This window comes from Neopsephotus bourkii, unplaced genomic scaffold, assembly GCF_033783945.1.
Source record: "Neopsephotus bourkii isolate Nb327-2 ecotype Australia unplaced genomic scaffold, CSIRO-AGI_Nbou_v1 NB_196, whole genome shotgun sequence".
Classification (NCBI taxonomy): Eukaryota; Metazoa; Chordata; class Aves; order Psittaciformes; family Psittacidae; genus Neopsephotus; species Neopsephotus bourkii.
Genome location: NW_026900709.1, coordinates 7720384 through 7746770, shown reverse-complemented (window position 1 = coordinate 7746770; position 26387 = coordinate 7720384). Strand labels below are relative to the sequence as shown.

Genomic DNA, 26387 nt, shown 5'->3' with positions numbered 1-26387 from the left:
CAGCCTCTCAACTGCGCCAATTATTTATCCTCAAGCGTTTCTGAACATCCACCCTGAGCTCGTTCAAAAAGCAGATCCTTGTCTTCTTGCATTTTTAAACTTGGGGTTTAGCCCATCAAGTGCCTCAACAGTAATTTACACAGCATTTCCATGATAAAGCTGCGCTTGTAATTAAGGGATGTGGCACTAGGCAAGGCACAGCTAAGACTCTTGTGACCACGATTTACCAGCAATAAAAAAAGCCAGGGAAGCTGCTTTAAAATATCATAAATAAATAGCATACCTTTGCCTTTCCTTTAGGGACATAGTAGATTCCAGAAGCTCGAAGAAGAAAGTAACGTTTCTTCCAAGACTTCTTACCATCCTCTTTCAGCCACAAAACTCCCTCAATCTCTGGCACAGTTACAGAACTTCCACAGAAACATTCCTATCAATAAACACAATGGTTTGGGAAAAGAGAAACAGACAGAACGTACACCATAGAGTGGTTTGGTTGTAATGATTGAAATTCTGAAAGTCTTTATTTAAGGAATGCATGCATAATAGGGACAGCTCTTTTTTTTCACACAGTGATATGAATTAGAGATTAACTATGAAGCTACAAGGTAATTCAGACAAACACAATAGGGGATCTTAGCAGCTACTGTAAAGATTTTCTAACCACTGCTGCTTGGTAACACACCTCCCAACAGCTTTATTTGTTGTAAAGTTATGAGGTCACCTTGTAGATATCTCCTCCTAAGTCTAAATCTACACACAGCCTAATTCAGTATCAATCAGATACAGCTATAACTTATTCCACAAGTACTTTATTGCTACTAACTGCCAACACCACAACTTCTGTTAAGGTTCTATTTATGAAGAGCTAAGAGAAGAAAACAAATGCTTTAAATACTCTCCAGATTAATATGCAACACAAATACTTATGAGTAATCCTGGAAGACAAAAAGAATTAGATAGAATTACAACCTCTTCATGTCATGGCTTCAATTTCCATCTTTCTGATCCACCATATTCACATGACCACTTCTTAAAACTTGTATTAATAACACACTAAGAGCATGCATATGCTACTTATAAGTTAAATTTTATTAAATGGAATCCAAAATTAAATTCCCCAAATAGTTACTTTTGTCTAACTACTGAAATCATAATCATTATTCTGGAAATCATATGGAAGTTATGACACTTCAGCATGAGTAGGTCTCTACAAAACTATCTCAAAACCATTCAGTTTTCAGGTTATGGAGGCTATATTCACTGTTTGCTCCACATATTTTTCTTGTTGTCTTTAGTGTTGCAAACTATTTAACCTGTTTGACATTGACCTCCTTTGCTGTCACACATTTTAACAACTGAATATTTGGTCATTTTAAAATGTAACTGAAATTTTAACTACTTTGCTTACTAATAAAATTTAAAATATTAACACAGGTCACTCATGAATCGATGCACAGAATTTTGTGGAGAGTAACAATTTGGAGTGTGTTAGCAAAAAAAAATAAATATCTACCACCACAGGTCAAAAAAACCCAGGTGACAGTTGTGCAAATTTCCACTGGTTTAGCCATAGTTACAGGGAACCTCATTTTGATTATCACTGTGTATGGGGTTTTTTTGCTATTAAACAAAATATTATCATACCTGAAAAAGGCTAACATTAAAACAGCCATTATCTCAGATGTAAAACATTTCATTCATACTTGTGGCAGAATTACAGTCAGCTCCACCCATCAATTTCAATCACCACAACCATTATGCCCTTTTTGTTTTGGCAGCCTTACCTCTAGCAGCACCTCCTTATTTCTGTCTGCCATCTCAGAGGTTTCTTTCTTCCCCAGAAGATAGTTCTGTAACAAGAGAAAGCTTAGTATTTCTATAGGCATTCTGAAATCAAGACAATACCGTTCTGTAGCAGGAAAAAAAAAACCCACAGCTGTCATCTAAAACCAATATATTAATTGAACAAAAATTCCACCGTCCACTTGAAACTATCTGTCAGACAGCTAAATAATACATGGAAATAAGTTATAACCATCTTTTCCAAAAATATCTATCAGCCCATATTCTTACCATAGCTAACAGCCTCAGAACAACACTGTCCTGGCTTTTCACAGGACAGCTGCCTGGTACAATGCATCCAGAAATAAAACTACTATGGACTTGAAAATCTCACAATAAAATATTAACAAAACCAGAGATCTTTAAGCTTGTTACATACTGCCATTATTTACGTGTTCAAAGAAGCACACACAGAAGCAATGTACTTCTTTCCACCTTGCCCTGGCAATTTTGCTGAATAAAACTATCGATTTTTTCATTCAGAATTACTGAATACTCCTTTCCTTCTTAAAAGAAGGCTATCTGTAAGTACTGTAACTTATTTAATAAGTTTTGTACTCCTCTTCAGCTTGGCAAGTACTTGGACAATTAAAATCTTCCTCTTCCTAACCTGTAGCTGGAAAAGAGTAACACTCACACAAAGTTTAGCCAACAGTTCAGTATTTTAAACTAAGATGAAATATCTGGTCTATGCTGGTGCGTCATTCTTGTTGACTGTGTCTACTGTATGTATTGACAGTAAATGTATCAACTACATGCTTCTAAGAACTCAGTTTTGCTGCATCACCACTAAGCATCTCAATAAGACCTGGCTTTCAATCTTTGAAGGTAAAAAATAAAAATAGAAGCCCCATGTACGCTGATGATGCCCCAAAGGATGAGCATGTAAAACCAATAGACAGTTTGAATCCAAGAAATTACCACACAGATGTCATACAGATATAAAAATAATCTATGACCCCCAAAAGGAATACATTGGATAAGAGTTAAGAGAGAGATCAAGTGATACTCTATCTAGTTATTTTCAATTCAAATTCTTCAAAAAGCCACCTTCTGCTTTTCTTCACCCCCTTACAATACCAAACTGCTTCCAGCTATCAAATCTGTAGCTATCATTTCAGAGAAGAGAGGCATCTACGAGAGAAGAGAGACCTTTGGTTTCCCAGGAACAGGAAACACAGGTGAGCAGTGGCAGATCCCAGCTTTCAGAGAGACAGACACATGCTTTCTTCTCTTCACTTGCCATTTGACTACAGAGTAGCTATTTCTTATACTTTCTTTTTTGCTTCTTGCCAGCAATGTAAGACTGCACACTGGAGAGGCATTGCTATTGGCAAGATCTGACAACACCTTTCTTGCCTATTTATGCATTTGAACAGCACTAAGTATTGGTGTAAATGCCATGTAACTGCTTGCCTTCATCTCCATTAAAAGTACCCACAAACACATTAGCAAACAGATTGCTTCAGCTCATGATTTTCTGACAGGGAATTGATTTTGTGCCAACCACTATGTGGATGTACATGGTGCTGAAGTGTAAAGCTGCCTGACATTTTAATATATATACAAGTATCAAGATAAAAGTATGGAAATGAACGCTACCAAAAAGCAGTAAGAAACTGCAATCAGGCATGCATATACACATCCATTCAACGTGAGTGTCAAGCTTACCTGGGGATTCTTGAAAAGTGCATATTTCTCTATGCGTTCCACGAACATCAGTTTGTTTTGACTATCTCTTGTCCAGTTAAGAAGATTTTCAACTAAATTTTCATGATCTTCAAAGATCCTTTCTGTAGGAATAACAAGAGAACAAATGCATTTGAATGTCATATTTTGTTACAGAAACTACTCTGTAGTCATATCTCTGAAACAACGTACATACAGAGAGTTCAAGGTTACTAAACCAGGGAAGAAGTTCACACTAAGAAACTAAAAGAACTTAACTTTCAGATGTGCCTGGTTTAATTTTACACAAACGTTCACTCAGCACTCTCAGTGACATCTCTTCAGGCTTATAGTTCCATCAATGTATGAAGTGCTTCGATTTTTTTTTACCTGACAAAGCCTACCAGCCCACATGAACACAGCAGACTCAAACCATGACATTTTTAATGCTATGAGCACAAATAAGGAGATTATCTCTTTCCATGTACTCTGGTCCACAATCCCTGAAAGAATTTATTAGGCAGCTTTTTCAGCACAAAATTTGTTTCTACATCCCTAATCAATATCTCACTTGTAAAGTAGTAAAAAGTAGTAACAGACAATGTCTGAAATGCAAAATACCCATGGCTGGTGGAGGTACTGTAGAGGTAGTGTGAAAACTGACACTATCTCTTACAATCAATCTTGCTGAATAAATCATGTATCAACAATGGCTTCTAAGAACTATAAGCACTGGCTCTCTGTTGAAATAGTTATCACTAGTACAACATACTGAAAATAGACAAAAAAACAGGGAAAGGAAAAAAGGAAAATGTACTCAAATGGCACAGGAATATGTGAAAACCCTTATTCTAAACTAAATAAGGAAGAATACGTCTTTGGGAAACCACCAGACCAACTTTCTCCCCCTTTCAAAGACACTGGATCAGCATTCTGCTTTCTGCAGTTTATTCCTTCTTCACACATGCCACACAATGGCATTTCTGCAAACTATTTTTTCAAACTCCTTTGGGACCAGTTTGACCTTTCAATTGCATCTGAAAGCAGAACATGTTTTATTCCCACAAAATCAATTGCAACTGTGTTTTTTACAGGGGGCATATTGCTCAGTTCACATCCAATGAAGACTGAGATATCAGCTGACATCTCAACATCTGCAGTAATTAAGAATACTAAGAGGAGTGAATGCAACAAATGTAATCTCTACATCTTGAGATGACAACATTGAGGTCTCGGCGAGATTCTTTCTAAGCTTTCGAGTTACAACTCACAACTTCATAAAGCTCTACCAGCAACACAGCAATACTGTCTTCCAAGAAAATAAAGAAGGTGTTCTCTAACACAAGAACAGAACAAAAAAGCTTCAGAAGACCGTGGCACAAAAGCTTGTATCTCACAGCAGCTTCATTAGTGAAACTGGGTGGCTTTCAAAACATATCAACTGCTATTACAAGAAGAGCAATAATTGAACTCAAACATAAAATAACTTGTTCACTGAGTGCGTATGTACCTATAGCACATAAACTGCGTATAGTGCACTTTTTCTATTATTAAACATACTCTCTAAAATTAAACACTGTAATTTACTGATACTTCACAGACATACCCTGCTCCAACTAAAAAGAATGAAACCAACCTTTGTTCCAACTAAAAGAAACCTTTCAGAGTTGTTTCTGCTACAAACTTGCAGGGTAAAACCAGGCATAGCATTTCATTCTGCATTCTGGAAATCACAGAGTTCTGCTGAAAGGTAGGTATATAGGTATCACAGAGTTCTGCTGAAAGTACATATAAAGCTCCTAGTTAAACCATTAGGTAACAACAGTTGGCCTTCTACTTCAAGCAAATGTACCTAAATCAGCCTCCTCAAAAATGAGTTAACCACACACAACTGAAGCAAACCACACAAAATGCAAACAATCAGGAACATGTCTTTCTCTGCAGTGTGCTAGCTTAAAGCTTTCACTGCATTTTATTGAACTGTGCAAGTAATAAGCAATCAACTGACAAGATGACATGGTAAAACATACTGTGAGAGTACACAGGCCCTCTGTGTCTCAGTAAAGGATAATATAATAAAGGAGTTCCTTCCTCCTACATAGGCATTGCCAGAAAAAAAGTTTCAAAAGACGGAGCACTGGCAAAGTAACAATAAAATATACAATAGTATATAGGGTGAGGGCTTTGTTGTAATCATTTTTTCATCTGTTTTTCAAGTTCCAGTATAGAGTATATGAATCAAACAGGCTGCATTTTGGATTATCTTTAAAAAAAGCAGGTATGTGAAAGCCATTCAAAACTATTTAACAGTTGCCCTTACCAACAATCAAGGAAAGCCATGAAAGATATGGAAACTGAATCATACTCTTTCATTTCCCTTAGGTTTGTCATATTGTAGGTTGAATTTAAAATTCTACAATAGATTATGTTTTTTAGCTTGAAACTCTTTCAGTACAGCAGTCAAATTCTGTCATTCCCAGTATGTCACTGAGCCCACACAGTAGGGCATGCATATACTTCCAAAATGCCCAACAAGAGACTTCTTAACCCTGATTTCATTTCAAAACAATCTTAATTCAGTCACACTGTTATTGTCTGAACAACCACCAGTTTATCTTTCCAGTATATTTTCCTTTATTCTTTCCAGGCTGCACAGTGAATGGAAGCTTCTTACGAAAGCAAATCTAGGACAGGAAAGACCCCTGGTTGAGCCTTGATTTCGGGATCCTGTTACTTACACATTCAAAGATTTTTCAGTGATAGAAACATAAATCTACTGTAGAATTAATAAGGTTATTTATTCATACTATTCCTATTGGTAAAATGTTACAGAATTACACCTTGGATTCCAATACACCTAATCTGGATTTGTGCAAATTCTGTCTGGTTTCAAAACTGGACTTCTAAGATTTTATTTATTGAAATTTTAAGATGAGTCTAGTAAGATGTCATTTTTCACATGAAAGAAGATTCAAAGGATACCTTGTCACCTTACATGATCTTTTTTTGTGTAACAGTAAGCAAAGTTAACATCCCATTTCATTCGACATATTTCAGGCAGGCTACGTTGCCTGAAATAGAAAAGGTTTCACCAAAGGAGAGGGGTAATACTAGTTTGCATTTTAATTTGAAATCAAGCTATTTGGATTCAGTTCTGGGATTTTGTTAGTTAACAGGTAAGGTGCTTAACAGCTCTCCAATGTAATTCTTCTCTTAAACTGGAGATTATTAATAGTTTTTCTACCATTTTTCCTCTTATATTCCATTCAGATGCTATATCCTTTGGCTAAATGAACAACTTTCATTGTGGTATGTGCAATACAGCACAAAAGAGCTTTAACTGCCCTCAGTTTGTCATACTGCCATACTGCCAAATGCATTAAGATATTTAACAGAAAAAAATTTACACAATTTTTTTAATAAGAGCTATTAGGACCAGAACAAAATGCTATTTAAAAAGAGGAAGATGCACAGGAAATTTTTTTCCCCTTATTTCTTTTTCTTCTGTGAGGAGCCCATCTAAACTAAGAGGCTCAGTAACTCGACATTAGTAAAATTACTCTATCACACATTAGAATTTAGACATGCTTTTAATATGAAAGAAGATCATTCTGAAACAATACTCACAAGATTTATTGTATCAATGAACATTTACTACACGAATGAATGGAATGACGAACACTAAGACAAAAAGAATTTAAATCATTCTGAGGATGCAGATAGACAAGCATTACATTAGTAGGTGAGAATTATAAATGTTTATAATTATTACTTACCCATTTGCAATTCAGAGATGGTTTCCACCAACGACCAGTCTAAACTGTAACCACAATGCGATTTGTCCATCAGGTTGTCTAATACTTGTCTCACTGTCTGCCTCTCATCCACCATCATTGTTTTTGAGCTGTCATCAGACATATGGACTCTGATCACCAACTACTCAGCAGAAAATTAGGAAACAAAAAAGAAGGGTTACATTCCCACATTTCAAATAAAAACTGTATCTTTTAAGATCGTTTATTTTTCTAACATTCTGTTAAAATACCATAAAATATTAAGTTCCATTAAAAATGCCATAAATTACAGTTAGATATTTGTATCACAGACACTTAATAAGATACTGTTGTTCTTCAGTATAAACGAGTAAATATAAAGGTCTTCCCAATACGATGATATCATGCTTTAGCTGTCTGTTAAGCAGAAAAAAATTCCCTCATGCCCAAGTGTTCTGTTCTGATTAATAAAGTGTCTCTGTGACAATTTTTCTCACATCCCTAGGTGTAACAAGCACCGAGTTTTGCACAAGCTTATATAAAATCAGAATTTTTCCTGTTTGCAATTCAGCTTTCTGCCTGCTTCCTCCGTATTTTCTAAAAATGCTGATTATGTAAGTAAACAATATATCTACACTAGATTTTCTTTTTCTGGAGAGTATGAAGCATTAGCATGAAGAAGTCTGCTTTTAAAACACAACAGCTTTTCACAGGCACTTTAAACAGTTCACTGTCAAAACCCCCCCAAAACCAACCTAACCAAAAACCCAAACCAAAACACCTGATCCCAAACCTTAAGTCAATAGATTCTTCTTGCTGATCATTATGCTTCCTTTTTTATATCTTGTTCAGCTCTAGAAGTTAAAATATGCTAGTTGGCTTGTTACTTCCCAACTTCCACCAAGGACAGGTTTTCAGCTTTTGATATGTAAACAGTAAATGTAACAATTTTAAGCTAGTGAAAAACTCCAGATATAAAATAAGAATGCTAAATTTCAACGGAATGCTAAATACTTTGAGAGTGCATCATGCATAGACTTCCTCCACTTCGTGACACCTGTCTATAGTCTGGAATGCTGGTATTCCATTTAATTGTGGAAAACAGCACTATGCATAATACGAAGAAAGGGTCTGTAAAGCAAACAGACCCAAATTTTAAATGTGTGGCTGCTTAACATACAATCTCAGGAGGCTGGACCTTCATTTCAGCTCTGGGTGGAAGTTAACAGAAGTCTTCTCAATGTGAGCTATCTGCAAAACATGCTGTTCCTTAAGAAAAACTTTATATTTTATATGGGGGTTTTTTACATATAGAAATATTCTAGGATTTTCTTGATTAGGTTCAGTCCAGATTTAGAAACTACATCCTCATACAGTATCAGAACAATACAGTGTTTCTATTTTATTTAGAGCAACTTAAAGGTAATAGACACAAATGAGAACAATTTTGCTTGCATTTTCCAGGTAGATGAGTATAAAATAAAGATCTTATAAACTAGTATCCATAACTTACCTTTTTCACTTGTGCCTCTTTAATCTTCTCTAATGCAACCCTAATCTTCTCAGCTTTGAGTTTAGCAGCCTGCTCCTCCTAGGGGACACAACATACAGAATTCCAGTGAACACAAACTTCAGTTCAGTTTTGGGGGATTTAATTTTCAGGCTACCATGCTGTAAAATATGAACTGAAATGCTGACCCACCCACCCATAAATCCTCACTTATTTCTTAGTAATAACAAAGACTGTTATTTTTTATGACAAAAACTGTTGCTCTATATAAGCTAGCATTTAGAAATATAACTGCCATTACCTCCAAAAGCACATACTGGAGGTATGTATTTCATATTTGCTGTTTCTTGGTTCTTCCGTATTCTAAGTAGCCTTGTGCATTGCTACCAAATATTTTAGCACATTTGGACAATATGTATTTGACAAGAGGGTACATTTGAGTACACCCAGTAGATATTTAATCAACATAAAACATTAATAGCACACAGAGAAGTATCAGAATTTAGCAGCACACAAGTATGGAAAAGAAATCCTACAAATAAGAGTCCACACTATGTGCATTGTTTTGGAAGATTTTAAAGCATTAAATCCATTTGAAGTGAGTAAGTAGCTTGAACACTGCCTTTATCTTTACAAAATCCAGTTTGTATTTTTCCTTGCTTTTATTTTAAGAACACATAAAGCAAATGATTGTTCTTTTATTTGATGCTCTTCTAAGGAATCTATTTTTGTTACAACTGGAAATGTATTGAAAATTCACATAATTTAAATCTATCCTATATGCTGATGCTAAAGAAATCATATATTGTAAGACCAGCAATACTGGGTTTTAATTTCTGGAGCTTATTGATGTTTTGAAAATGGATTTGAAATGCGCAGCTAAACAAGGAACCACTTTAAGATAGTGCATGCATGTGGCTGTTCATTGTGGCTAATATGCTAAAACATCATAGTTATTTAAGAATATCTAGAACAATAAGCATATTAAATACACAAGCAAGTCCCATCCAAAATACATAACCTTGGAAAAGAAAAAACAAGATTTTACTCAGATCAGAAGTGGCACAGCCCATCACAACAACATTCAGCATGCCACAGACATTTAGTTCCACATTCCTTTCCTGTATGAATGTGATTCGTTTCTTTACCGTGTGTTTAGATGGTTGCTTTTCTTGTAGAAGTCAAGATTCAGCTATTCTGAAATCCACAAAGTTTAAGTTTTCCACTTCTCAGTGAATTACTAATATTCCTAACAACTGATAAAGGGCATTTTCTATGCTACTTACTGTACTCTTACTTAACAGCTTGTGCTCCCTTCACAGCTGTGACCATACTATGCACTGTAAAAAACACATGAGCTAAACAGGGCAATAGGTTGTCTTTTTAGAAGCATAATTTTTTTCAATAAAATGAACCAGAAATAATGTGAGCTTGAAATATTCTCTGGGAACTAAACTACCTAGAAATATAGGTACCTAGAAATACTAGCCTACAGAGAACTACAGCTTTTTATTCCATAACAATGGTGTCGTATAGCTTAGAAAGGTTAAATGAGATTAGGAGTCTATTAAAAACAAAGAGTGCCATGACACCAAAAATCATTTCGATGTAAATCACACCTAGAATTCTAAAATACTCTTCCTCTTCCTTAACATTAACCATTTCCATCTATAGAAATAAATTATTACTAAAACCTAAGGCTTTAAATACTTTTAAGTTTCTAGCAGTGATGCTATGCACCTGTGCACTATGAACTCAGCAACAGCAAAAGACTTTATTTTGTCTTACACTCAGAGAACCTTAATTTATGGTTTAAAAAAGCTGCTCATTAACCCAATCATAAACCTTTATTGCTGTACAAAGGCTGATGGCACATTTGGTTTTGCTCTTCACTAAAGTCAAGGAGCACAGTTTTCCACCCCATTTGACCTGCACAACTGTGCAACACAACTATCTGCAGCAAAGCACTTTACAGCCACAGCACACTGGCAGCAACAAGAGCAAAAAACAGGGAATCAGCTGGGGGCCTCTCATATACCTGCACCAACGCAGCCAAGATATCCTTGTTGATCTTGAAGTTTACAGTTAATTTTTCCCTAATTTCTTTTTAACAAATATGTAGGTAAAAAACTATTTCAAGGATTTACTGTTTCAATGCCTACCAATTACTTTTCACTGCCCACTCAATTTTAATGCGGGTCTAGAGATCAGGATTTCTTATACTGTACTAGATTACTAAAAAGTTGCTTGAAATTTAAACAAACCCCCAAGAGTATGATTATAGAAATAAATACTGGTTTCAACCAGAAATAAATTATATAAAAGAGGCCTGAATCTGTTTACTGGAAATGCAGAAAAAAGGAAGAAAGAATTAGAAATTTCTGAAAGCACGCAGTAGTTAAGAATTTTAGGTTACCCAAGTTTTTCTTTATCATTTGTGCTGAGGCCACTGCTGCATCAGTGCTGATGGAACAATGTTTCACTGGAGCAGAAGGAAGAACTACCTACTTAATTTTATAACTTGAGAATTCTTCAAAACTCACAAAAATTTCTTCGATTTCTCTCCTAAGGGCCCAAAACAAACAGCCATCTACATCCCCCCCTCCATCAAAGCCACTGCTTTCAGACACAAACACAGGCCTTTTCGTCCCCCTATGCAGAACCAAGACAACTTAATGGGACGAAGCACGTGCAACCCATCAGCTTGCACTAAGCTAACATTTTTAATTGCACACAAGGAAACATGGCATGTGGCAAAAATACTTGACTGCAACTGTAAATTATGCTGTGCCATAAACTAACAATGCTAGGACATGCAGTCCAATCACATCTAACACTGATGCACATGCCTCCCTTGTTAAGTGTTACTTCTCAGTTATAGCAGTCATAGTGCTGCTGCTGCCAGACGGTTCAGTTAGGGAGCTGAACTGGTTGAAAATTAACAAAGCAGAAAGATTCAGCAGAATCCACTCCATTGCCTTTATGGTCACATACATGCTATGGAAAGCATAAAGAAGATACGTACATTGTACACACTGTTTAAAACCAGAAAACATAAAGGAGTGGCATTTCTACCTCGAACAGGAGAAGGATATTCTCTTTTAGCAGCAACACACATCAGTGTAAAATTGCAACATAAATTCCTCACTTAAATGGAACTACTTCAGAAGTATTGTTACACTTATAAAGTCTTGAACTCAGATTATTTTTGGTTATGGAAATCAAAACACCCAATTTAAACAATGCTTGGCAATATACTTATGTTAAGAACTTGTTCATCCAAAATAGCCTAACATACTATGACCTAAAATTTAAGAAGCGCAGCTCTGCAATACAACAGTCATATTAATGACTTTATCTCTGGTTGGTTGTTTTTAGTACCAGAAGTCAGTTTTCAGTAATACTGGACTATTAGCAAGAATAATCCCCCAAAAAGTCTAAAGTTGAGATTTCCTTAATTTCTCTCCAGTTTCCAGTTAAATGTGCAGTTGTAAGATACTCCAGTTGTTTTAACCTTAAACATGCAAGATGCATTCTATGACAGAGCTGACCTTGCTCAAAGGCTTTACACCCCATAACCCTAGGTTGAGGTTCTATTTTTCATTTCATTGTACATTTTCAAAGTGTCATTAATTGATCCCTTTTACAGAGATCACAAGCACAATGTAAAAAAAGGGGAGGAAAAACTTCTTAAGAAAGGTTACAGCATTTAGGAAAGCTAGTAATTCAATGGTAAGTGGTAAGCTCCAAACTCCACATTTCACTTAATTTAGCAGGGTAACACAGATCACAAGATGCATAAAAGAATTTTCTTTCATGTATAATACTTGAAAATTTTCTCTGAAGTCTTTCTTGGAACACAGATAACAAGATAATAAAATATGTAAGTAGCATTGACTTCTGAAGGACTAGAAGCAGCTATCCAGTTTTTATTTTCCCACCTACAGTCTAGCCTCAGTAGAAAGTCAATCACCTGTTTTGCAAAGGAAACTCCTTTCTGCAGAGTTTTTACTTAAACAGAGGTTCATGTTGCCCGCAAACACCATACTGACATCTCAATTTGTATCTAATCCCCCCAAGCTTCAAGATATCTTTGTTAACCCCATGTTTAATGTGTATCAGTCAGTACATAAGTCACAATAATGAAGTATTTTCTGCTTGTAATTTTCATTTAGGAAAAAAAAAAAGGAATACTCAAACAAGTGTGTATGTGAGCAGCACTGGAAGGGGAAAGCCAAATGAGTGAATACTAACAGCAGTCTGTATTTCTTGATAAACTCATTAGGACAGGTAGAACACCGCTACACTAAAAAACAATGTGTGGCATTGGTGGCACAGCCTATTTACAAACTACAAACTTGTGTTTACAATAGTAGTTCATGACCATTGTCAATACATGATGTTTTATTGTGTATCTTATCGAAATAAACCAGAATCTGTATCTGAGTAAAGAAGAAAGGGAAACAAGACCTTACTTTTTCAAAGCTCACTAAATGTGAGTGTACAGAAAACATTTTTCTGGTAAGGGATCCATCCTCCCTAATGTTGACTCATCCCAGCTTTCCTCCTTCCTTGTCAGTTTAAGATACAGAGCTCGCTATACCTCTGGCACATTGCTGACTTATTGGCACCATATTGTACTATGTTAATAAATACAGTAATGAAGGTAAAGCAGTAGTATTGTTTTGGTGGTCATGTCTGAGAATTAAGCCATCTGAAGTTTTTAACTACCACAATGACACTACACTGAGGTAGTGCCATGTCTTGCTTCACAACCTTTTTGCTACTGGAAGCCTAGCTCCAACACAGCAGATGGCTTCTGAAGGGAAGCTGCAAAGGAGCAGTCACATTCCAAATGTAAGATACACTGGCCCTCATCACAAGTTTTTACATAAGGATCTCTCTCCCCCCTACCCCCCACCCTGGACAAGGACCGTGAAGATGAGGGCTGGAACACCTCTTCTGTGAAGACAGGCTGAAAGAGTTGGGGTTGCTCAGCCTGGAGAAGGCTCAGGGGAGACCTGACAGCAGCCTTTCAGTACCTAGAGAAGGCTTTCAGGAAAGCTGTAAACATTTTATGAGGACATGTAGTGATAGGACAAGGAGTAATGGCTTTCAACTGCAAGAGAGTAGCAGGAACAACCCCAGGTTCCAGTATAGATTGGGAAACGACCTGTTAGAGATCAGTGTAGGGGAGAGGGACCTGGGGGTCCTGGTGGACGACAGGGTGACCATGAGCCGACACTGTGCCCTTGTGGCCAAGAAGGCCAATGGCATCCTGGGTTGTATTAAAAGGGGGGTGGTTAGTAGGTCGAGAGAGGTTCTCCTTCCCCTCTACTCAGCCCTGGTGAGACCTCATCTGGAATATTGTGTCCAGTTCTGGGCCCCTCAGTTTAAGGACAGGGACCTGCTGGAGAGAGTCCAGCGCAGGGCAACTAAGATGATTAAGGGAGTGGAGCATCTCCCTTATGAGGAAAGACTGAGGGAGCTGGGTCTCTATAGTTTGGAGAAGAGGAGACTGAGGGGTGACCTTATTAGTGTATATAAATATATAAAGGGGGAGTGTCACGAGGATGGAGCCAGGCTCTTCTCAGTGGCAAACAATGAAAGGACAAGGGGCAATGGGTACAAACTGGAACACAAGAGGTTCCACTTAAACTTGAGAAGAAACTTCTTCTCAGTGAGGGTGACAGAACACTGGAACAGGCTGCCCAGGGAGGTTGTGGAATCTCCTTCTTTGGAGACATTCAAAACCCGCCTGGACACGTTCCTGTGTAACCTTATCTAGGTGTTCCTGCTCCGGCAGGGGGATTGGACTAGATGATCTTTTGAGGTCCCTTCCAATCTCTAACATACTGTGATACTGTGATAATTAGATATTAGGAAGTTCTTCACCATGAGGGTAGTGAGGCACTGGAACAGGTTGCCCAGAGAAGCTGCAGCTACCCCATCCCTGGAAGTGTTTAAGGCCAGGCTGGATAGTGGCTTGGTGCAATCTGGTCTAGTAGGTGTCCCTGATCATGGCAGGATGTTTGGAACTAGATGATGTTTAAGGTCCCTTCCAACCCAAACCATTCTATGATTCTATGATTCTTAATGAAGATGTTGAAAAGCACTGGACTCAGTACTGACCTCTGGGGTGCACCAATGGTTAACAGCCTAGACATTGTACCATTCTGAATGTATGCTTCCAGGTGTGGCAGAACAGAATCTTACTCAACAGGGACATACATTCTGCTGTCCCGCTGAAAATTTACTCCAGCTACATGTGACAAAGCTAGTAGCGATGATAAAAAAAAAAACCCACCAAAATGCATTTGCAAAGAATTTTACTAGCTCTTTATCCTTGAATCCCCCATCTGTGCTAGATTATCTTCCTGCTTGCCTCTAAATAGGACTTGCCTTGTAACAGCTCTAGGCCAGGCTTCTCAGTGGGGCTACGTAAGACAAATAGTTATAAAAGAGGTACTAGATCTGGGACCAGGAAAAAGCAACAAAGGAGGTGGGGGAGGAGAACCCCCCCAAAAAACAACACACACATACATACAAAACCCCAAAATACACACACAAAAAAATTACAACCCAAAACACCAAATCCACAAGCTGGGAGGGAGAATAGGCCTTAGAAACCATAGTAAAGAAGTTTGAGTCAAACAACGACTACAGTGCAACAGACAAGGCACTAGGACTCACTGATAAGTTTTAGTTGGACAGAAAGCTCGACCAATAAGCCCAACAGAGTAGAAACACAGATTTGAGAACATAGGCTGTTTGCCTAACAACACAACCACAATATGTTATTATAATTCATTCCAAGACAAAGGTGACATTAAAACTACACGGGAACATCACAATAATCACAGCAGATTAGTACAAAGCAGCTTGTTGAATAAAAATTTCATATCATCATTTTCAGCATTGCAAAAAGTCCTAGTACTAACCACCTACATCTTTTTTGTGGTTTCCACTGACTGTAGGAGACTAGAGTTTTCAGATCATGCTTATATGCTGTGCAGGTTAGAAATCAACTGCTGTATTTTGAAACTGTATTTAAAAAGATAATTCAAATAGATGCTTCATTCAAGAATGAGAAAATCTGAATCTGACTGACCTAAGATACATGAAGCCAACTTCTCAACCGATTTATGCAAAGGTCTGAAGGGATTACAGTGTGTAGTAACCAAAATCTACAAACAGGGAGAATCATCATTCATAAGAAGAATATTTGCCTTTCAGGTAGACAAGAAACGAAGAAAGAAATACCAGATATTTGAGAAGAGAAGGCATAAAACGGTTCTTTTTCTCCAGATGCTGAGAGGCATGTCTGAAGCATTACATCATTAAATTACCAGCATCTGGCATCCTGAATGTAGGTTCAGCTTCACATGCATCAGAATGGTAGAAGAAATGGTAACTTCAAAATACAGCATGTTACATTTTTATTTCTTATTTTCATGTCCTAAATTAGAATATATTTGAGCCCTGAGTAATTCCCAAAAATTATGTGCATGTGTTCCACATTTCACAGCCACAAGCTTAATTTTTGGAGTTCATTTGATGGCTTAATTCCAGACCTACAGGGAAACAGGCTTGCAGATTTGACATTCTGACATTAAAGATACATTGCCTTATTTTCAGTACTTAATAACTTACTTTACTGATATGGCTTCACTTTTTTGTTTTCAGTAAAAGATCTGAACGCTGTGTGATCAATAACACATATAATTATGTCTAAAAATGAAGAGAGCATCACAACAAAGAGATCATTCTTTGTGCTGAGATCTGCCCTATGCTGCAACAGGAACTGTGTTTGTGCATGGCTGAAACGCAAAAGGAATCCAGTCCATGACTAGAGTTTTTACAATTAGTTATAATACCAAAGGACAAAAACTGTATTATCATTTCCCCAAATTGTCTCCAGTTTCAATATAACAGGCAGACAGATCAATGAAGGGGAAGAATACAAGAAACAGTAAGAGAGTAAGAAAGAGCTGACACACCAGACACACAAGCGTAGAGTTGCAACATGATCCTACAGTTAACTTACCTAACACCTTGCTACAACTGCAAGAAAAAGCCCCGTTTTTGGATACTCCTTTTCTCACATGGGGCATATCTAATGTTACAGCAAGCTAAAGAGATCTAAGCAGTAAAGTGGACTTCCATTTCATCATTTTACTAAAGATATTTCTCTGTGCCGGTCAGAAGAGAACCAGTAAATACCCACACCAGGACTGTGTACTCAGCAGTAAGAAGTAGAGAGCACAGTGGTACTGAGACAGTCCTAAGCTGAACTAAGAACAAACATTATCCTCAGAACATTAGCAAGCTCACCAAAAGCACCTGACTCAAGGGGCTAATAAGCCAAGCCAAAGATTTATAAATCCCAAATTCAGGAGTCTATTAGAATCCCTGGTATGAGTAGTCCATGGTCATACAATGCAATGGACTTAAATCCATGCGTTCTTATTTTTAATTGAAGTTCCATATGGTAACCAACACTCAGCCTGTATATAAATAACCAGAAGGGAGAATATGGAAACACATGGAGATAAAAGAAAATTATGGTTTTTGTTTGTGCCACAGCTGCTGTTAATCTATTTGCAATCAAGCAAGGTCTGCTGGTTTGGTGACTCTGCTTTGTTGGGGATGCAAGGGCAAAAAACTGATGGGGGATGGGGGAAAAGAGGCATGGAGTTAAATTTTTAGCAAAACAATCACAAAAGCAGAGAATTCCTTGGGTTTGACTTTTTATGCTCCTCTAGAACACAGCATGAAAATTTGCTATTAAGATGCATGCTGTGTATTTTGAGAAGAATGTTAAGATATTTAAGAAAGAGCAGTAAACTAGGTCTGAACTTTAACTGGAAAATACAGGCTACTTATGAACAGCAAACATTATCCCTATTATTTTGAGGCCATTTTAGGCTTGCCTGCACTTTCTCCTCTAGTCTTTAAGTTTAGAAGAATCACCCAAGGAGTGGTCTGCAGTAGGCAGTAACATCAGATATATCTGACATTTCAGCTACTAAACATTCAGAGTTTCTTAACAATGTGAAGCTCTATGTTCTTCATCATAGCTTGCTTTTTCAGCAAGATTTATAGCTTGCTCCATCCCTTCTACCTTCTAATTTCTGAAGGAAGTACATATTGAAAATGTAATTCTTAAACTGAACAGTAATTTGTGCTCTTAGTACACTACAGATTTCCTTCCTGTAAAGAAAATGAATTTATAATCAGAATTGTACATACCTCATTAATTAGACCACTACCTTCATAGCATTTTCTGCCCACATGATATCAAGACAGCATTCAAAACATTAAGAAGTAAATCCCATTATTTACTACAGTTTATATTCAATACAGCAAGTGAACTTATTTTAAGGCTACTACTGCCATTTAACAATACTGAATACTCCCACATATTTTCCACAGTTGTCATCTTTCTTTTTTTTTAACTGGTGAATGGGAATAGGAATAAAAACTTCTAGCTCAGCACACTTCCTTTTCAAGCTAAAGCATTTTATCTACTGATGTGGCCATTGAATATTTGCCAAGATTTGAACACTGATGAATCTGCAGAAACAAACAATAAAATTAAGCCTTTAAAAGCACCTTGGACAATCAGGAAAATCATGTAAGAAAATGCACAGGTTCCTGGAAAGGGCGGGGGGGAGGAGCATAGCACACACTGAAAGCATTCTTTCTACATGGAAATAGTCACATAGAGGTGGAAAGAAGAAGCATCACCTTGGTCAGCAAATGAGAAGGCTTTCCTGCAATGTTTCTCAGAAGGAGGGAGGTTTCCCTGTCCAAATAGGAGTGCTTGTGCAGAAAGAAAAAGAACATAAGTCAAAAGAAGTCAGTATACTAATTTCATAGTGCCTTGATTACAGAAGATAGAGTTTAAAGAAAAAACCCTACGCCACCACTTTATCCCCCTCCCATAAAAATGTGAACATTCCCAAATATTACAAGCCTAAAACACTAGTATAAATGCACTATTTTAATTTTCCCCTGTAGAAAAGGTCACACAATAGAATGAAGAAAACTTTTGCTTACCTGCTACTGGTTTCTTTTCTGCAAGAGACAACTCGTTTTTAAAGACATTTAGAACACTTAAGGAAACATGCACTTGCAATGCTTTTCAAAATCCTGTCCAGTGTTCTAAAACAGAACATTCTACTTGTGTTACACAAACATAAAGCCACTAAAAACTGGTTATCCTGGAGAGAAAGAACTGGTTTCACTTTCTACAGTGGTTGCTGTTTCCTTAGTTGAAGAAAAAAAAAAAAAAAAGCCAGACGTTACCGTAATAATAATCCAAATCTGACATAAATTTTTTTTAAAGGACTTAAGTCTCCCTTCTTTTGTACAGTCCAGATTATGTAATCCAAGAAGTTGGGAACAAATACCTGTATTTCTCTTGGAAGAGAAATTAGCACAAAATATATTTTAATCTGTTTAGAAAGGGGAAGCAAAAGCAGTAGCAACCAGTAGAGAAGGACTTCTCAAAAGGCAAAAATCATTTAATGACAGTTAACAGCAATCATTTTCTCCAGGATCTGCTACAGAAAAGCAACAAAACCATCATTCCACATTTGCAGAACCACATAGTCACAAGTCTGCTGAGGAAATTAGGCTATAATACTGCGGCACTTAACAGGAGCATTAAGTGTGTCTCCTGTGTACCATCCCTGTACTGCAAATTTGGTCCAATGTTGCTGTATCTGTGTCAGCCTTACTTCTGTCAACTGGCCCAATGCTATATAAAACAAGCATAACAAGTGAGCAGCCTACAATTAGCAGCACAGAATCCCCATTTCTTCTTCAGAGCCACAATAAGGTACAGTCTCCTGAAAAAAATAACGGGACCATGCCTACGACTTCATGCAAGGCAGTATCAAATAGTTTGGTGAATACAGTTCGTGCAGAGGGAATATACTTGGTGTGACTGCCACATGCTGGGATGAGTAACTACAGATCTCTAGAAGGCTTTAAACGTTACACCTCAAAAAAATTCTGCACAGCATCTGAAGTAAAACCTAAGACTCTACTCAAGCTCCATCTGCTACTTAGCCACTAGCATAGACACAGGTTATGCTACAGACTGAACACAGATTTTGCTGCCTGCAGATTAATTACCATCTATGTCTACATGGTATGTTTTAGAAGCACAGTAGTGCTGCCTAGTAACACCTCAAGCACACAGCAATGAGAGCTTTGTGATGCAGGACCTGGTACAATTAAAAGACCTCATGCATTGTTTACAGTAATACAGAATTCTCAGATTAAACTTCCTACCATATATAACCATACCATTAAGGACTGATGAACTAATACATTCTGCTTTTTCTATCTAGACAGGACTTCCAGTAACTTCAATGACACTTAAGAGTGGCTATCATGTAAACAACAGCTCATTTACTCAGCCTGAGCAAGCCTGAGGTGATGCTTACATTGCTGGTGAATAATACATCTTAGGTTAACTTGAGGGCAGACTGATCACTTTTTTATGATTTCTGTTCTATGTGTTTTTACTCTGAGTGGTTTCCTTTCCTAAACAGAAGCTCTAACTTCCACAAAATCAGTCTAGAATGGTCTCATTACAACATATTACTACTGGACTTCTGGAATAAATTGGTTGGCTCTGTCCAAAGCTAAAAAAAAAAAAAAAGTAAAAATTCCAAAGATAAGTTCAAGCAATTTTTTTTAAAGAGCTTCTTAATAGAGTTCTTGTCAGACAGCTTGGACTTCAACTAATATGGATCACTTTTTTTTTTGGTGAATGGAGCACTGCAGTAGAAAGAACATTACAATGTACATTTGTAACCTCTTCCTTAGGGTTTAGCCACTTTCTCCCCTTAGTGCTCCATCAGTCAACAATAATGTCAGGATACAGAGGGGATACTGATTTTCTCCTTTTCTCCTTAAATACTACTTGCTGGAGAACATTTCTTCTACAGAGCAGCTCAACGCAGGTAGTTTAACCTTCTACCACCTACCATTGGTTATTTCGGCTATTGCCATCTTGCACCTCCACTAAGGAACTTTAATTCTATCCAGAAATGGGAATGCCATACAGTCCTTACAAAATAATAACCACTGGGGACTTTGCCAATACTGTTTTCCAGACTTGCAGCAAAATATAAAAGTAGATAATCACAGGAAAGCTAATCTGGAAATCAAGAATTTAATAGGTATTTCATAGGAAAAGGAGTTGGCTAGTAAAACGTGAAACACCTACCTATGTGAATTTGAGCTGGAAATATGTCTACAAACAGGAAGGCAACACTTGTTTGCCAGGCACTTTTAGTGCACGGCTCCTTCCTACTGCATAACCCATTCTGCAGTACTGCAGATATCCGAAAGTTAGAATGAGCAGAAGTAGCAGAGAAACGGGAAAGGCCAAGTTCTAGGAATTATAGGTTGGCTAAGCAACAACTATGTGCACATAACTTTTTTTTTTTTTTTAATATTAGACCTGCACAAACCATTAGAGAAAGAAAAAATTAGGCTTCATTTCAGAGCAAAAATGTGTTACTCTCTCACAATTCACAGTCTGAAAGCATTTAATCTATTTCAAAGGAAGACTTCAGCTCAAACATCAAGCTTTGAGGTGGACAGATGCTGCTTTTTAGTACAGTCTCCTAGGAATACTCCATTGTTTAGGAAAAGATAAATATTTTGTTATTTTTTCTTAAGACTGTACAATCACATTGGACCACACAGAGGATCTAAACAGACCACTTTTCCTCTCTACTTCTGGACTTCAAACATGTATCAAAGCTCTGACAGTATAAATGCCTTATCCTTCCAAAGCAAAGTAGGTTAATTTAACCTACTTTGCTTCCTTAAGTTATTTCCCAGACTCAAAATAATATCAAAGAAATTAGGAAACCAAAACAGTTTTAGCCCTACATAGACATTTCTAGTCTTCCAGTATGAAAAGCATTTGCTTGCCTTACATCTGCTCCCATCACAAGAACTCATGCCTTGGCAACAAAGAAATCTCTTCTCCAGTGCACTGTTTTAGGTTCATTCATGATATAAAACCAATTCCAATTACACAGAGTAGTATGCCCTGATCTCTACAAGCCCCCAACACCAGGCACTGGTTCTACCCTGTTGCAGTAAGCTTACTGCTTACACAGTACAAGGCCATCATTTCTCATTTTCAGTTTATTTTTTTTAATTGTCTTGCAACTGGAATATTAAAATATCCTTGGAAGGTTTGAAACATCACAGAAGTATCAAAATATGACAAAAGCTTCAGAGAAGGTGAAAACGTGCAGTTCTTTGCACTAAGCATGAAGCTCTGTAAGAGCTCAGTTGTAACACTGTTGGAAGACTAATTGCTGCATTCACTGAAGTACTCAGTGTAGCTTATTCTACATGACTATACACAAAGACAATAATGTGATGCCTTATTCATTTACCCACTTCTTTAAAAGATCACTTATTTCTAGGCTTGCACTTAACTAAGGGTGCAGACACAGACAGTATATAACATGGGCACAGTCCAAAGCTAGCTGTAATCCTTTACTTCTACAAGAAGGATTCTAAAGTTGTATTTTTGGTCTACAGGACAATTTTTTTTCCTCCTTGTCACATCAAATCACGTAATTTGCATTTCCTCAGAAATTGTGAAGGATCGTTCAGTATAAACTGTGCTGCAAAACTTTATACCAGTAACCCTGGACAGACACTAACAGTAGCTCTGCTGGAAACTGGACCTCACTATCTCTTCTTCATTATAATCTTCAGGAGATATACTTCCTTCCCTAAAAAAAGCAAATATGAAGCCTATCATCAGCTATTGAACATGCTTGTGACTTCTTTCTGTTCCAGAATAACTTCTTTTAAAGGACAATTTTTATACATAAAAAGCTATTTAATTATGTTTTAGTGTTTCCTTTGAACTGTCTTTGAACAGAACAGGCTTTGAACTAAGTTTCAGATACTCAGTTTAGTTCAAAAGAGCTGGATAGAGAAAAAAAATAGAGAAAATTATCAAAACATAGGAAAACAATGTTTTTAACTCATTTTGTACAAGAACTATAAGCAGACATTGCAATGATGACTGGTTTGGACTATTTTCTACCTTAACTCCCAGCAGCAATTATTCCAAGTCACACTGAAAACTATTGATATTAAAAACAATAATTAAAAATCCTCAAAATACTAGTAGAGATATGCTGATCACAACATTAATGTTCTATAAAATAAAATGTATACCTTTCTCAAGGGATGACAAAAGGGCTGTGCACAACAGCAGACAGTACATAAACATTTTTACATTAAAAAATGGGATACAATTATCAAAGTATCAGAACAAAAAAGCATACAAATAAGTCTACTAACGCCTCCATAATAAACTTCAGCTGGTACAGATAATGACAATGCCAAAAACTAGATTTGAGAAAAATTAGCATTCAAAAGTCCTAGATGACGTGAGGTCAAAAAAATTTAAACAGTTTTCATGTAGTTCATTCAGCAAAGACACTAGGTTTAATTTTTATGAAATCATGGAATATAATCTTGTTCCAAATTACATTTTGGACTTCAAAGATTTCCTATATCCTTTCTTTGAAGACAGGAATGTAACATCTCTTATCTTCAGGCCTAAATACAAGTTCATGGACGAGATATTGAATATTGCATTTCACAGCATTTTCAGAGAACTCAAACAATACTCTTAAATACAAAGTAGCTGCTTATGTCAGAAAGTTTTGTCAATGCTGAAACATTTTTATACCCATCACCAACCCTACATCTAAGAAACATGTTACTAAATACGACAAAACAGATGGACTAGCAGGAAAATGAAAATACCTTTCAGATTTTAAGCACATAATTGTCTGCACTATACTAAGCAAGAAATCCTCAAAAGCTCAAGATTTTCTCCCCTATTATCATTGTCAGATCCTTTATGAAAAGTTCAGTAGGCTGCTTTAATTCTTGAAGTTCTGAGGCCTTAGGATGAAAGCCAGGTTCAAAAAACCAAAGGAACCTGAAACGATTTCTAAGTTAACACTGAATTATTAGGCACATCAGCGTTATTTTTTGCAGACAGTAACTGCTGGGCGCACTTTAAGAAGATCCTTTTAGAAAACATGATAAACTAGGTTCTAGTCCTAGGTAGGTCCTGAAGAATGTTGGCTGTGCAACCCATCTTGCACCTGTAGCAAACCATCAGTTCACAGCTAACAATGCTATATATGCATCACCTCATTGCTTCATTTTTTCCATTCTATTTGACCATTTTTTCAAAACCTTGACAATTGCATGTGTTCATATTGAACACCGATCCATTTTCTTGTTACACACCTGATTATCCATTAGTACAGAAGTAAGAAAAGTCTAAAAAGATTCAATGTCACTGCTAAGAGACTAATTTTAAGGTAAAGGCTCACAATATACATACAGGGTTTAAAACACTACAATACCATATTAAAGGTGACAAATCATAGAATCATAGAATAGTTAGGGTTGGAAAGGACCTTAAGAGCATCAAGTTCCAACCCCCTGCCACGGGCAGGGACACCTCGCTCTAAACCATATCACCCAAGGCCTCATCCAACCTGGCCTTGAACACTGGCAGGGATGGAGCATTCACAACCTCCCTGGGCAACCTATTCCAGTGCCTCACCACCCTAACAGGAAAGAATTTCCTCCTTATATCCAATCTAAACTTCCCCTGTTTAAGTTTTAACCCCTTACCCCTTGTCCTACCACTACAGTCCCTAATGAAGAGTCCATCCCCAGCATCCCTATAGGCCCCCTTCAGATACTGGAAGGCTGCTATGAGGTCTCCACGCAGCCTTCTCTTCTCCAGGCTGAACAGCCCCAACTTCCTCAGTCAATCTTCATATGGGAGGTGCTCCAGTCCCCTGATCATCTTCATGGCCCTCCTCTGGACTTGTTCCAACAGATCCATGTCCTTTTTATGTTGAGGACACCAGAACTGCACACAATACTCCAAGTGAGGTCTCACGAGAGCAGAATAAAGGGGCAGGATCACCTCCTTGGACCTGCTGGTCACACTCCTTTTGATGCAGCCCAGGATACGGTTGGCTTTCTGGGCTGCAAGCGCACACTGAAGCTGGCTCATGTTCATTTTCTCATCGACCAGCACCCCCAAGTCCTCTGCAGGGCTGCTCTGAATCTCTTCTCTGCCCAGCCTGTACCTGTGCCTGGGATTGCTCCGACCCAGGTGGAGGACCTTGCACTTGGCATGGTTGAACTTCATGGGGTTGGCATCAGCCCACCTCACAAGCGTGTCAAGGTCCCTCTAGATGGCATTCCTTCCCTCCAGCGTATCAACCGAACCACACAGCTTGGTGTCATCGGCAAACTTGCTGAGGGTGCACTCACTGTCCATTTACAAATAATGAACACAAACTGGGTGGGAAGTGTAAGAAGAAGATGACCTGGCCATGTTCGAAGGTATTACTTCTTATTGTTCTATGTTAAGTATGTTACATAAAAAACCCCTTCTTTTTAGTTAATATTATCTGTAGGTTCAAAGACATCATTTACCCAAGGTATGTACAACAGAATAATTTACCTCAGCTCATCAAAAAAACTATCCTGAAAAACAATGACAAGACACTGTGAACTTGCATACATAAATATCTTGCCACATTTCTTGCAAAACTCTCAACGATTAAACATTAATACACACATCTAATTAAACCAGCTGGTGGCACTCTTGTACCATTAGTCTAGATTTAATATGAAAAACAGCTGAGAAACACTACAAACATCTTTTTTTAAAAGCCTGCTACTATCCCTAAGAATCAAACTAAAATGAGGGAAACTGAGGAAACACTGTCCAATAGAGAGCTGTACGCTTGCAAACTTTGTTGAAAAGATAACTACTTTCATTTCAACTATATCAGTACATTGAATTCTTTAGACGCCATCTTAAAGAATTAGAACTATTTTCAAAAGACACCTTGAGAATTAAAAAATATAATTTTTTCTTTGTAACTTTGTTCCAAAGGGAGACAAAAACAGGAAAGGAGTACTGAAATTTTCTTTGGTAACTCTGAGATTATGTATTCATATAGCACATATAAAAGCAAGCAATATGAAGTGATGAACATCTAATAAAATAATATCAATTTTCTGCTTTCTTTTGCAATGGGGGTTGTTTTGTCTGAAGAAAAGGAGGCTCGGGGGTGACCTCATCACTCTCTACAACTACCTGAAAGGAGGCTGCAGTGAGATGGGTGTCCCTCTCTTCTCCCAAGTAAGAAGTGATAGGATAAGAGGAAATGGCCTCAAGTTATGCCAGTAGAGGTTTAGACTGGATATTAGGAAAAATTTCTTTACTGAAAGGGCTTTCAGGCACTGGAACAGGGCACCTAGAGAAGTCACCATCCCTGAAGGTATTTAAATTACATGTGGAGGTACCACTTGGGGATGTGGTTTAGTGATGGACTTGGCAGTGCTAGGTTAACAGTTAGACCCAATCTTAAAGGTCTTTTCCAATCTAAGAACAGACTCACAGATTCGCTATGGTACTACGACAACCAAAAGCAATCACGCTTCATAAAAAAAAGTGTATTTAAGTAGTCTTGCCCAAC

The 26387-nt window shown here is 37.4% G+C and overlaps 1 protein-coding gene across 4 annotated transcripts in view; it reads right to left on the bottom strand.

Annotated features, from left to right (window-relative positions):
- Window positions 1–26387, bottom strand: part of RAPH1 (Ras association (RalGDS/AF-6) and pleckstrin homology domains 1) — a 90991-nt gene that overhangs the window by 13067 nt on the left and 51537 nt on the right. For 3 of the 4 annotated variants that reach the window (XM_061378637.1, XM_061378629.1, XM_061378647.1), the window contains 6 exons: window positions 18544–18618; window positions 8797–8874; window positions 7287–7446; window positions 3514–3635; window positions 1785–1850; window positions 284–427 (listed from right to left, as the gene is read on the bottom strand). In XM_061378637.1, coding sequence (XP_061234621.1) covers window positions 284–427; window positions 1785–1850; window positions 3514–3635; window positions 7287–7446; window positions 8797–8874; window positions 18544–18618 — 645 coding nt within the window. The remainder of the gene's footprint in view (window positions 1–283; window positions 428–1784; window positions 1851–3513; window positions 3636–7286; window positions 7447–8796; window positions 8875–18543; window positions 18619–26387) is intronic. The other variant, XM_061378657.1, reaches the window with a different exon arrangement.